The 12,636-nt window shown below is 33.5% G+C and overlaps 1 protein-coding gene across 1 annotated transcript; it reads right to left on the bottom strand.

Annotated features, from left to right (window-relative positions):
* Positions 1-221: 221 nt before the first annotated feature.
* LOC148617939 (uncharacterized) lies at positions 222-3,850 on the bottom strand. The gene is made up of 2 exons (XM_088585619.1): positions 3,432-3,850; positions 222-1,396 (listed from the first exon to the last, which is right to left on the bottom strand). Exons 1-2 carry the CDS (start codon positions 3,649-3,651, stop codon positions 369-371), a joined length of 1,248 nt encoding a protein of 415 aa, XP_088441745.1. The 5' UTR covers positions 3,652-3,850; the 3' UTR covers positions 222-368.
* Positions 3,851-12,636: the final 8,786 nt, after the last annotated feature.

Below are 12,636 nucleotides of genomic sequence, written 5' to 3'. Positions count from 1 at the left end.
GATGGTGACCTCTATGGTAGTAATTTGCGGACAAAATAAATTGTGGGTTGTTTGCAGCTTACGCAATCCTCTTTAAAATTGAAATATGATATTACTGTATATTTGAAATTACAGTTTTGTGATACTAGTAATCCTTTTAGCTCATTCGTGTAAAATTATGTTTATTTACGCTGTAGCAAGTTGTCGTTTGTCACAAGTGAATTATTAAGATAACATGTAGATAGATAATGACATTAGTGTATTTTATTTCAAATAAATTAATTTAACAAATAGAATACCTAACAAATGAAGATTGACAGCACTACCACACTCATAATATAATATTTAATACAAAAACCGGGCCTGTATTCGGTGTTTCCGTCTCTTCTCTAAGAATGTTGCACGTGCATTGAGCAACATCCATCTTCATGCTTCAACAAAAGTGACATGCGCGAGAAAGTCTTACTACAAGACTTGCAACTGTATTTCTTAACATCAGAATGAGTCTGTAAGTGAGCTCGAAGGTTTGATCTATCAGCAAATGCCCGCCCACAGTGGTCACATCGGAACGGTTTCTCTCCCGTATGTGTTCTTATATGACCCTGAAGCAACCAAGGTCGTGAAAACGCTTTGCCACAAAGTTTACATTTACAAGGTAATGTGTGAGTTCGTATGTGCATCTTAAGCGCTCCAAGAGAAACATATGTCTTTTCACAATATTTACACGAAAATTCTTTCTTAACTTGACTAGTACAGTGAAATTGTTTGTGTTTTGATAACCCACTGAAGGTAGAATAGCTTTTATTGCAACCATCACATTGATACCGAGTAGGCTCTCCATCTCGAGCCTTCCTTTTTAGGCTTAAATCCAGTTCTATATTTTTACTTTCGACTGGTGAATGGTACTTGGTTATCAACGGATCAAAAGCAGACTCTGTGTGCTTTCCAGGATGACTGACTTCATGTCGTCTGTTCTCAGAGTTTATGATTTTTTCCCTAACGGCTTGAAGATGGAGATGTCCATTCGGGATGAACGGAGTATGCGCAATGTAACCTCTCATAACAGGACTGAAAGGAGAGTTTGTATCCAAAAGAGATTTAAATGCAAGGTTTTCGTGTAAACTCGGAAATGGTATCCCGGGAGGATAACCGTGGAATCGCATTCCAAGAGGATGAAATGGCGGAAGCTGTGTGTGTAGCCCACTAAACATGGCACCTTGCCAGGGGAATATGTCCTGAATTTTCGGTGGTTCCGTAGGACTTACTTGTGGACTTTTACGGAAAACCTTTTCTGGTTCCCTGTAGACTGGGCCAATGACCTCGGATGACCTTTTACCAATGTCGTCCGTTGTTATATCCATTTGTATGGTTTGTCGTCTGCTTAAATTTACAGGAGTGGGTCTTACTGTTATGAACTCTACAAAAAAAGAAAAAAAAAGATATATGCAGGCGATATGCAAGAACCAACGGCAGAGAACAAAGACTTAGTAGGTTTTCTCATTTTCTCTACCAATAAATTTGTGCAAAGATTTATGATGCGCAAAAAGTTATTGACAAAAAAATTAAAAAAGGACAAAATCGAAGCAAACACACACTCGGTAAGTGCAATAAATGACTAATTTTGAAATAATTTGTATTTGAAAGAATTGACAAATGTATTTTATTACTCAATTTCGTGCATATATCTGTGATTTTAATGTCATAGTCCAGCTTCCTCCCAATTAGCGCAGTTTTTTTTACATGTCAATCAATGTTAATGGCATTTACTATACAACCAGTTGTACGTAACAGGCCAAATTAAAAATGATTTTTGTTTCCTATAACCTTACCCACCCTATTTTTCAGCTCAAATAGTGTACCCCAAAGTGTTTTGTCATTTTTCAATAACGACGGTTAAGGTAAGAATGTTTCTCCCGTAAACTTCGTGTAAAAGAATAATAATAATAGTAATAGTAATAATAATAATGATAATAATAATAATGATAATATAAAATCCTTACCTCCCTACCCATTTTTAAAGTTGTAATAGGAAACACACATATTATTTTTTTTGCCTTAATGGTTATATTGTATTGTTAAAGTACAAATCAAATCTCCGAACAACCTGTTCCGTTGACAATTTGCAATATTTTGTTTATTACTACTTATTTCTGATTATAAGCCTCGGTTAATTCTCTTCATTTGTCAATAATAGGTAATATTCCATGTTATTTAACTCTCGCCATGAAATGAAAAAGTCGGATTTAGCCAGTTATTCATGTTCTAAGCGGCATTCTGTTTTATTCTACTAATTTTATTTTTGCTGCACCTGTCGCTAGAGAACGGTTAAATACATATTTTATTCTGATTTTTATTCGCTTAAGTGGGCTTTCTTGGTAACACTTCGTAACAAATAGAATTTTGATACGACAGGTAGAAAAAATACTTAAACGGTACTACAGGAGCAATGAATTATTATTATTATTATTATTATTATTATTATTTTAAAAGGCAATAGACAAGCAGTTCTGGTATCTCAGTATTGATATCCTCTACAGTGAGGCTTCATAATAGCGAACTCAATTTGTAAAATAAAAAAAAAACAACAAATTTGCAAATAACAAATTACTACCCATATCCTATGTAAAAGAAGAGAATTTCTATAACGGAATCCGTCCTTTAGTTCAACCAACTTTGAATATCTTGAACTCACTTAATATTCGTAGGTAAGATTACAAGTCTCTATTTTAATTTTTACATTAGTTTATGAAAAAAGGCAACGATTATGAAAGTGGAAAATGTCATGCAGTGCCATCTATAAGTGACAGGAAAGACAATTAATGACAGGACATTTTTGTCTTGTAATTCAGTTTTATACGGTACTTTTGCAATACCACAAGAACTTGTAGACCATTCTCCCTACAAATTTTCATTCTTCTTTTAAGGAGCTGACAGGCTTTTGTCTGATTTTACTACTGTTTCATTTATGTGTGGTACTTCGTGTGATGAATTTTCAAGAAGGATGGGATCTTTAAAATGATTTAATAATGTGCTTATATTATGTAACAATAATAACGCAGTATCTTGACTTCTGCGCCCGTGCTAAAACATGTACCATTAAAGTTGGTTTGGAAAAGTGATATAGGTTAGTCCCTTCCCGCTTAGTTTGAAGACTGGGTTTCTGGAGCAGAAAATTTGCCCAACCTGTTTTAAAATTTTAAATGAATCTATAATGTACCATGAGCAGGAGTATCTTTCCCTCGGCACTTAGTCGCCCTCCCATTATGACGAGAATATCATCACATATTACATCCATTGGCGGCTGAATTTCAGCATCGCAAAGGAGTGCAAAACTTTGTAAGAAGAGTTTTGACTATATATTGAAAATATAAACTGTTTATCCCCTGGTCAACACTTGAAACCTACATGTATCCCGTGTATTTGAAAATATAAATTTCACGGAGAAAACTTACCTTCTTTATGAAGCTGGTTGCTGTTGACATCGAGTTGAATTTCTTTCTCTGCTTGGCTCTTAATTCTTTCTGCATCTTTCTCCATTTGATATGGCAAGTCTTTAAAATTCACAACGTTGTTTTTAGTGTCCATTTTCACAAAATTGTGTACGTACGTTTCAGTGACCTCGGAGTTACCTTCTAAAGTATCTCTCTTTTTCACAAGAAACGAACGGGGCATTATCTTACAACAAAAGTTGTAACAAATTTACGAGAAGTCCCATTAAAACATTCGGTTAAATCGTTTTTCACAGTTTTCTTAAAAGTTTTTAACACTTGTTCGTTCTGATCGTATAATTGGTGAAATCTTTTAAAGTAATATGATCGAAACAAGTTAATTTACAACTTCTGACCGTGTTAAGAAAGTTCTATAGTTAAATAAATTCTTTAAATGTATGAAAAATCACGATGTGAAATTAATCTGTTTTTGGTGTCAACCAATCACTGAGCCGCTTTGATTATTAACAAAATGCTCCAGGCCAATCGCTAACGACGTATTGACTGTTGGTAACGCCTACTTCTAAATGATATTCCTTAACAAAACGAAGATAAAATTGCTTGTAACAGGTGGCAATACTTAAAAGGAAAATATTTATTCTCTTTTATTAGGACAACACGGCCGTTTCTAGTTATCAAATTCAATCATTTTTCTCGATAATGATTTATTGGTCCGAAAACCTTATGTCTTGATCAGCATCTAAATGATGTGTACTTTAAAGTAAACATATATTTTTTAAAAAATTATTTACACAATGGCCAGTTATGGACGTAAATGTACTCATAGCTTTTATTTTTGAAAAGGCATGCGCTCTTTAAATTATCCCCCAGACTCTCTGTTTAATAATAATAATAATAATAATAATAATAATAATAATAATAAAATAACAAATTATGCTTGATTGAACAATATTTATTCCCTTGTTTATTTATGATTTTGGGAAACTTTTTTATCATTCCTACAAAAAATATCTAAAAAGAAACTGCATACATGATGATACTAGTATTTGAATTGAAAATAACGGAGTTACAAGTATGCTGTACACATCTCCCGGATCGAAGTGTCGTCGTCATCTCGGCACTATAAGGTGCTAAATGTTGATGTTTGCGCAAGTGTCATTTTTGTTGACATTGTCACCTAACCTAGCTAAACGCCACACCTTCCCGGAGCGACCCCGACGATATTTCCGCTTTAACAGCATGCAACATTAAAGTGATAAATAAATATGTACATAAAAAAAGGAAACCCATGTTTTTATAATTGATTCTTTATTTACAAAACAAGTGAAATTGTGTTTACTTAGTTTTATCACGTTAAAAATCAAGCTTAATTTTATCACCTTTTAAATTTTGTCATTTTTTAGTTGAAGAAAAAAAAGGGTTAATAAAAATTCTGTTTGTAATAGATATGTTGTCTCTTCTATCAGATAGACCCTCTTATAAATGCTTAACCATTTAGAATGACAGAGAGGTTACAACTTTGTGATTGAAAAATGAACTTTATGAATAAAAATATATGAAATGTTTACTTTTCATGGGGTTGGGGCGGGGATGGGGGTTATTAGACATTTTAAGAAAGAGGACTCATAATTGTTAATTTAACTAAAAGTAGATTATCACTACTGAAAGTAGTTTTGCGACCTTCTTTTTTTGGAAACATCGAGTACCGAAATTCTGTTAAGTGACTGGTAGCGGCAGTTCAGTGGATCATTACAGTGGTATTAGATAGTCCAATATTGTATTTTCATTACAGTAGCGTCCGGTAAATATATCAAATACATAAATGCTTTACAATTAAGTCTCTAGACAAAAAAGCGGTGTTAAAGTTAAATTTTAATTGGGTATTTATTTTTTCTAAACTGCCAATTAGAAAATTTTAATACAAACTTTATACTAAAAACAGGTAGAAACAAGTGCAAATTAAACAATGTAAACAATAGAACTTAATCTTAACTGAATACACATGGCTTGTGACCATTCAAGGGCTTTATGTAAAGTGTTCATTTATGCCTTATCCAGTAAATATGTGGTTTATTTAGCCCTTTGTCGAGACAAGTGAAGTATGAAGATTATACGAAGTCAAACAAAACTACATCTCAAAAACATATTCATTTTGTAGTTATAAGTTTAAACTGTGTCGTATATACTATTGGAATATTAAAAGCTATACATGTGTTCCCATGTAAAGATCGTCACATTAAAAGCTTATCTTTTTGGCCTTAACCATACGAAAGTTCATTCTGATTTGTCTGTATACCCAAAATAAATGGTTTTTTTTTTTTAAATTTTTGGTCGAATGGCATTTCATATGGGTATAACAGTACATAAAGCTTTCTTTTGTGTCAAGAAAGTCCTAATTCAAACTTTACTTTCTTAATGTTTACACGTGCCTAACAACATGTAATGAAAAATATAACACCCGAGTGGAAGCTTCAGAAAACGAAAATCAGTAGCCTCTTATTTTGTATCACAATGACAAAAACATTTTTTTTTATGATTACGGCACATCCTCTATAAATGTTTACACCAATTTAATCCATGATGAGGTAAAATGTAAACGAAATGTCATTGAGTTACATTTTTTGTGTGTACACGTTCATTATAATGGAGTATGTTAACAATAATTGTCCTGGTTTAATGCCGGATGGCATAGCCGAATAAAGAGCTTCACCGATCAACAGATGATACGCCAGTCTTTTCTAAGCTCGTATTTGTACTTCAAGTGAACATATCTATGATAAATTAATTATGATTGAGAGCAAAGCTTAGTGTGACCATCACCAACAATATAAATCATTCATATCAAATACATTATTTGGAAGATATAAATTTCGCATAACAACCAATATTTTTAATGGAAGATGTTCCATCACTTGAAAACATTAGTTTAAGACTTATAGAAATTAAAAGGGAGCTTACCTTAATAGAACAAGATTTCATTCTAAAATGAGAAATCGTCCTTTTTCGTACATATTAAGCCTCATAACTAAAAAAAAAACTATTATCAGAACTTAGTATGAAAATCGGGAGGGAACGCAAAGTGATAGAAATGAAAATTAGCCAATTGAACGTCTTTTGAAAATTTAAGGCAATGTTCTAAAATATTAACTGAAATCGTAAAATAACATATCGATCGAACAGTTACAAAAAGTTGTATAAATTGTTTTTGAATTTTCTTTTTCGAGTTATGTTTATAATTTGTATTTGAATTTTTGTGTGAATAAAGACATACAACTCGAAAGCAAGTCAGAAAAAAATAAACCGAAAAATCTCACAGCAATTGATAAACACACGAAAGGGTCGTGAAAATTGATGGCAGTATTTCTTTTGCAAACTGAAAATAACGGACTGACAAGTACCAGACAAGAATTAAGTTCCGTCTGGAAATGTGTGTGTGTTTTTGATTCAGTCAAAATTAAATGCACTCTGAAAAAAAAACAAAAAAAAACCCGGAGGATTATTTTGCTGAAATAATCATTATGATGTAAGCCATATAAAACAAATAATCCCAGAAAAGGAGGTAATAAGTGTAAATGAATTCCGAATTACAAGCCACAGTGACTAAGTATTCACGCACACAGGTACAGATAATACAGTCGATAGCACGGGTCATAGTCCGCACCAATGTAATCAAGTAAGCGATTTCAGATAGCGCGGATAAAGACGCGAGCACGGGTCATAATACGTACCAATGTAATCAACCAAGCGATGTCAGATAGCGCGGATAAAAACGAGAGCACAGGTCATAATCTGTACCAATTTAATCAACCAAGCGATGTCAGATAGGGCAGATAAAGACGAAAGCACGGGGGATAGTCCGTACCCATTTAATCAACCAAGCGATGTCAGATAGCGCGGACCCAAACGAGAGCACGGGTCATAGTCCGCACCCATGTAATCAACCAAGAGATGCCAGATAGCGCAGATATAGACGAGAGCACGGGTCATAGTCCGCACCCATGTAATCAACCAAGCGATGTCAGATAGCGCGGATAAAGACGAGAGCACGGGGCGTAGTCCGCACCCATGTAATCAACCAAGCGATTTCAGATAGCGCGGATAAAGACGAGAGCCCGAGTCGTAGTCCGCATCCATTTAATCACTTAAATGATGTCAGATAGCGCGGATCAAAACGAGAGCACGGGCCGTAGTCCGTACCCATTTAATCAACCAAACGATGTCAGATAGCGCGCGGATAAAGGAGAAAAATTGTACCAGCAAGAAAAAAAGAGTTTCAGCACTATAGAACGCTTGTCATTTTTTAAAACCACGAAAATTGATACTCGCGAATATGTTCATTTGACAGAATCCGCGAAAATTAACAACCGCGAAAATCAATACGTTTACAGTAATTAACCAAGCGATGTCAGTTAGCGCGGATAAAGACGAGAGCCTGAGTCGTAGTACGCATTTATTTAATCAACCAAGCGATGTCAGATAGCGCGGATCAAGACGAGAGCTTGAGTCGTAGTCCGAATTCATGTACACAAATTATTTTCGTGTTCTGCCGAAGTTTCATAATGCTTCCATCATTCTTAAGACACCAGTCATTTTTTGTCGAGAAGATGAAAAATATATACATAGACAGAAATTTGGAATTCATTCCGTCTTTCTTTCGTGAATGGAATTAAGACATTGTAAACAAAATAAGGGCTATTTCGTATTCTTAGGTCGTTCAGTTTATCAAAAGACAATTGCTATTGCTTGATAACTGTATTTGTTAAGCTTTAGAACGCTTTTAACATATATAGTTCATAAAAAGACGGGCATGCACACTAACACTTTAATGCAAAATTTAAAAGGGTTATGATTTAGTAGTTGATCGAAATTAAACCAAACAGAAACGATTAATGTATCAAAATTGTAGCCTACTGTTGTAACATTTACACCATGCAGTACATCGTAAATTTTCGTTCACGATCGACAATGGAGGTCTTGATACAAAGGGGTTTAAACTTGCGTGAAACCTAAATCGACTTTTTTGGTCATAAAACATTACTAAATTAGTCTATATATCGACGGGGAGGAGACTATTTGAGCAGATTTTCAACAAAAATTAAAGGCATAAATCATATGTTTTATGATCGATAATGAATTTACCATGACAAAGTTACCGACTCGTGTTTAGGGAGGCGTTTTAAGGATTTTTGTTTTTTTTTTCATAGTTTTTTTTTTGTTTTTATAAATGTCACATACTTTTAATTGAAAATGGTGATATAAATTTTTTTCTACGATCGAGCGGAAAATGGTGACAATTAGATAAAGCAGCCATTTAATGCTTTAACATAAATTTTTATTTAATTCCGAAAAAAGTTAGAATCATGCAGAAAGTAACTCTATATTCTGGTCGATAATAACCCTTACCTGGACTGCGTTGTATTCCCCTCCAAGAGAAAAAAAATAAATAAATAAAAACGATTTTGCTACAATTTAAAGCATGACAGAATAAGCTTCCCAACTCATTTAGATGATTCCAAAGCTTGCAAAAATGTGGTAGAGTTGTAAATTAGGGTAAACTTGGTGCTGCTGAAAAGAATTCAGCTTAGTCGGGAAATTTTCGTTTTGTTCATTATAACAGGACTATTTTAGCACATTTAGATCAAGTATAAGAGTAAACGAATCCTTTACAAGCACTTAGTGGGTTGACACTTTCTTCAAATTTGAAAAAAAACTCCTCTCCAATGTACCTGTATCTTGTGTACAGCATTTAAGTGAAATACCTTGAACTTTATTCATACTAATAGTTACCATGAAATGCACCATCTTTTACTGATCTTCATATGACATATAAATGCATTGACTTTAGCGTTTAAGTACATCTACAGTAAGTAGTTCCTTTTCTACCCATAGCAAAAACAAATGTGAAAATACAATATACCATTATGCAAAAAAGGTGCAAATAATGATATTGCTGTCAACAGAGAGACAAAAGGCTAACTCTCGGTGGATGTATCTAAAAAAGCAGAGAACGCTTACCCTAACGGTGCACTTGGTCCATGCCACAAGTTCTTATTGAAAGTCCAGTAGCTCCTTTACTTTTGTTTCTTTGTATGTGTTGTTTTTGGTTATTTCATGCTCTTTGTTGTGTGTGTATATTTTCCCTAGTATTTATCCTTGGAATATATTCGTTTGATTTCCGCTGGAATCTTGGTTCCCTTGATTACTCTATATACCGATATAGTAATTGTTGATTTATTAAAAATCACAGTTTTATTTAGAACCGTCTGTGAAAGATAAGAAACTAGTATGGTATATCGGTAGAAAACAATGATAAGGTGCGGGGTGGGTGGTAGTGGTGGGGGGGAGGGAGGGAGGGGCAGGGTGTAAAAGGCACAAGTACTTGGTGGTCACAGCTCGTATTCTAGTTCAGCTGAACCTATCGGAAAAGATCCTTTTGGAGATTTACGATTTTGTATGGCATGAGGGAATGTTATTTCATTAGAAAGAGAACGCAATTAATTTGCAGGCAAAGATTCTGTAAAGGGGTTCGCTTTAGGCAGCTTTATAAACTTTTTAAAATCATTTTTCACTTTTCTACAACTCTGGCGCCCTTTAGAAACCTCTTTATAACACATGAAACCTGTTCTTTAATCCAATGTCGGTATGAAAGTCAACTATAGATTTTACGGTCTTACATCCATTTATAATCCATTGTTAGTAAACTGCTAAAACTTTGTTAGCAAGTGAAAATTAATGATGTTATCACTTAAGCCGACTAACCTGTTACTTTAAACATTTCAGCGACCTTGCATTTTACAAGATATCTGCCGGTTGCCTAGGCAATGCAATTGAGAATATAAGGCCAAAAAGAGACAACAAAGCTATTAATAATGCCGTGACAGGTAAAATAAAAGGTGAATAATGAGAGAAATCATGTTTTTACAGTTTCAAGTAGTTTCTGGTAAGATACTAGTCATGAACTAGATCGGAATGGTAAGCTGGTTTATTTGTTTAAACGTGACTTTCTGGATAATAGAAACATAACCATAAGTCAGCGCATAACTAGTGCAGATGCACAAAAGCAATAATCCTCTTCGCAAAAATGCAAATATCTTTTCATTTTCTTTTTTCTGTTTTGACAAGTTGATTGTCATTGACTTTGAATAGATCAAGGACACTAGTGTTATATATTCACCAATCTTACATTTTGAGGCCCGCAACACTACTAATGACACAAGCTGAGTTTCAACTAAGCTCTGCAGCATTGAGGTGCTGTAAAATTAAAATGGTTATATTTTCAAAATAGAGAACTTTCATTTAAGGTAATTAAAAATGAATTTATAAAAGAAATGTATGTAAAATGAAAAAAAATGGATACATGTATGTGAAAAACGGATAAATTCACAGTAAAAAAGTCATAAGTAGAGTTTCTCACCCCACAATTCGTCGAGATATAATGAAGAAACATTCAATTATAGCGCACAAGCAGGTTCATTTACCAGCTTAAACACCTTTCTTGGATACAGAAGAGTACGTTTTATAAAATATTTTAGTCAATTTAATTATATTTCCTTTATTTTATCTGTATTTTTTCAAAAACTAGTTATTCTAGTTCATTCATCGTCGTTTTTTGTTACATCGCTGAATTGTAATTTAAAAAGAACTTTTTTTATTTAATTGTGACAAATTCCCGTGGAAGAATACAACCAAAAATACTTCACATCGTCCATTCCCTTTTACGTAGTGTAGCGTGGTAAATTATCTACAAATATCTAAAAATTAAGCCAAGCTTCAAGCTGAGCCATCGAGAGTTGGAGGAAAATTTGGCTGTCTTAAATACATACAAATGCATATTAACATTCGATATTCGCACTGTAGGTAGTTCGTTGGACTGTTCGATCCCGACTTTGAGAGTTTGTTCTCCAGTTTTCCAATGAAAACAAAAACTCTGTACATTATATTTTTTCGCAAATATTTTACCTATCATAAGTTGCTGAATTAAAACGACGTTAAGTATTGGGGATCTTCACTAAAATAGGCATTTATACGAGCTTTTCCGATCAGATGTAACTCAAATAACTAAAATGAAATTGTGTGCACACTACCTACAAAAATATATATATGTATATTTCATCCATAAGCACGTTATATGATAATTTGGTATAATTGTAGTAAGAGAATATTAATGCCGACATAGGTTTAAAATTATAAATTTACAAATATGTAATAAAAAAAAATAGGTCTAATTGATATTCATTATGAATTGAAGTACCCATTTTAGAATTCACTTTCGTTCAAAAACGTTGTCTAATATTGTATATTTTGGCCGAAACTTTGTCTTACTCAACATAAAGAAAATAAATGGGCTATCCGGGGGTCACTTTTGATTTTACCTCCGTTTTTATCACAATCAAATGATGATTTATCACTCATCATCATGGGCACTTCAATTCCTTAAAATAAAAATGACTTTATTACAATGACTCCATGGAATACAGCCGGAAATGTTATGCCATACACTTGAATGTACCAGTAAGTCAGCTCACTGAAATTAATGGTACTTTACAAGGCTTCAGTGGTACTCGATATTGTTTCTAATCATTGGAAAATTTGGCGTTCATGTTATTTTTTTCTTTGGAAGCATGCAATGATGAGAGAAAGAGAGAGAGAGAGAGAGAGAGAGAGAGAGAGAGAGAGAGAGAGAGAGAGGAACACAATGAAAAAAAAAACAAAAGAAAAAAAGAAAAAAAAAAACGACAGAAGATCACTAACAACAGCAGCTACACACCAACACAAAATAAATCTTCATTTCCGCCAAATTAATAATAATAATAATAATAATAATAATAATAATAAAAACAGAAGCAAATTAAGTATCATAAAATTTTTAAATGTAAGATGTTACTCCTAAATTGCTAATTGTGGAAGACGAACGAGGAGACGAATCGATACATTGGAGATAAGTTGGATACTATTTGAAAAAAAATATTATGACGCTACAATAGGATGGCATATAGCCATTAACAATTTGCATATTAAAATATAATCGCGACATAAAATGTTTTAACATAACCATGCTGGTTTGCGCTAAAGACTCCTATTCATAAAAAGACCTAGTTAATCATGTCAAGCACTAAACTGCTACTATCTCACCTGCAGGCACCTGTTGCTATTTAATTACCTGTATCATTTAGTCTTCTTCTATACTAAGATGCACCTGTAGAAAGAT

The sequence above is a fragment of the Perna viridis genome, chromosome 5 (genome assembly GCF_037379345.1).
Source record: "Perna viridis isolate PV_CMFRI_1.1 ecotype Kerala chromosome 5, ASM3737934v1, whole genome shotgun sequence".
Lineage (NCBI taxonomy): Eukaryota > Metazoa > Mollusca > Bivalvia > Mytilida > Mytilidae > Perna > Perna viridis.
The sequence above is the reverse complement of the archived record's forward strand: the minus strand, read 5'-3'. Positions and strand labels throughout refer to the sequence as shown.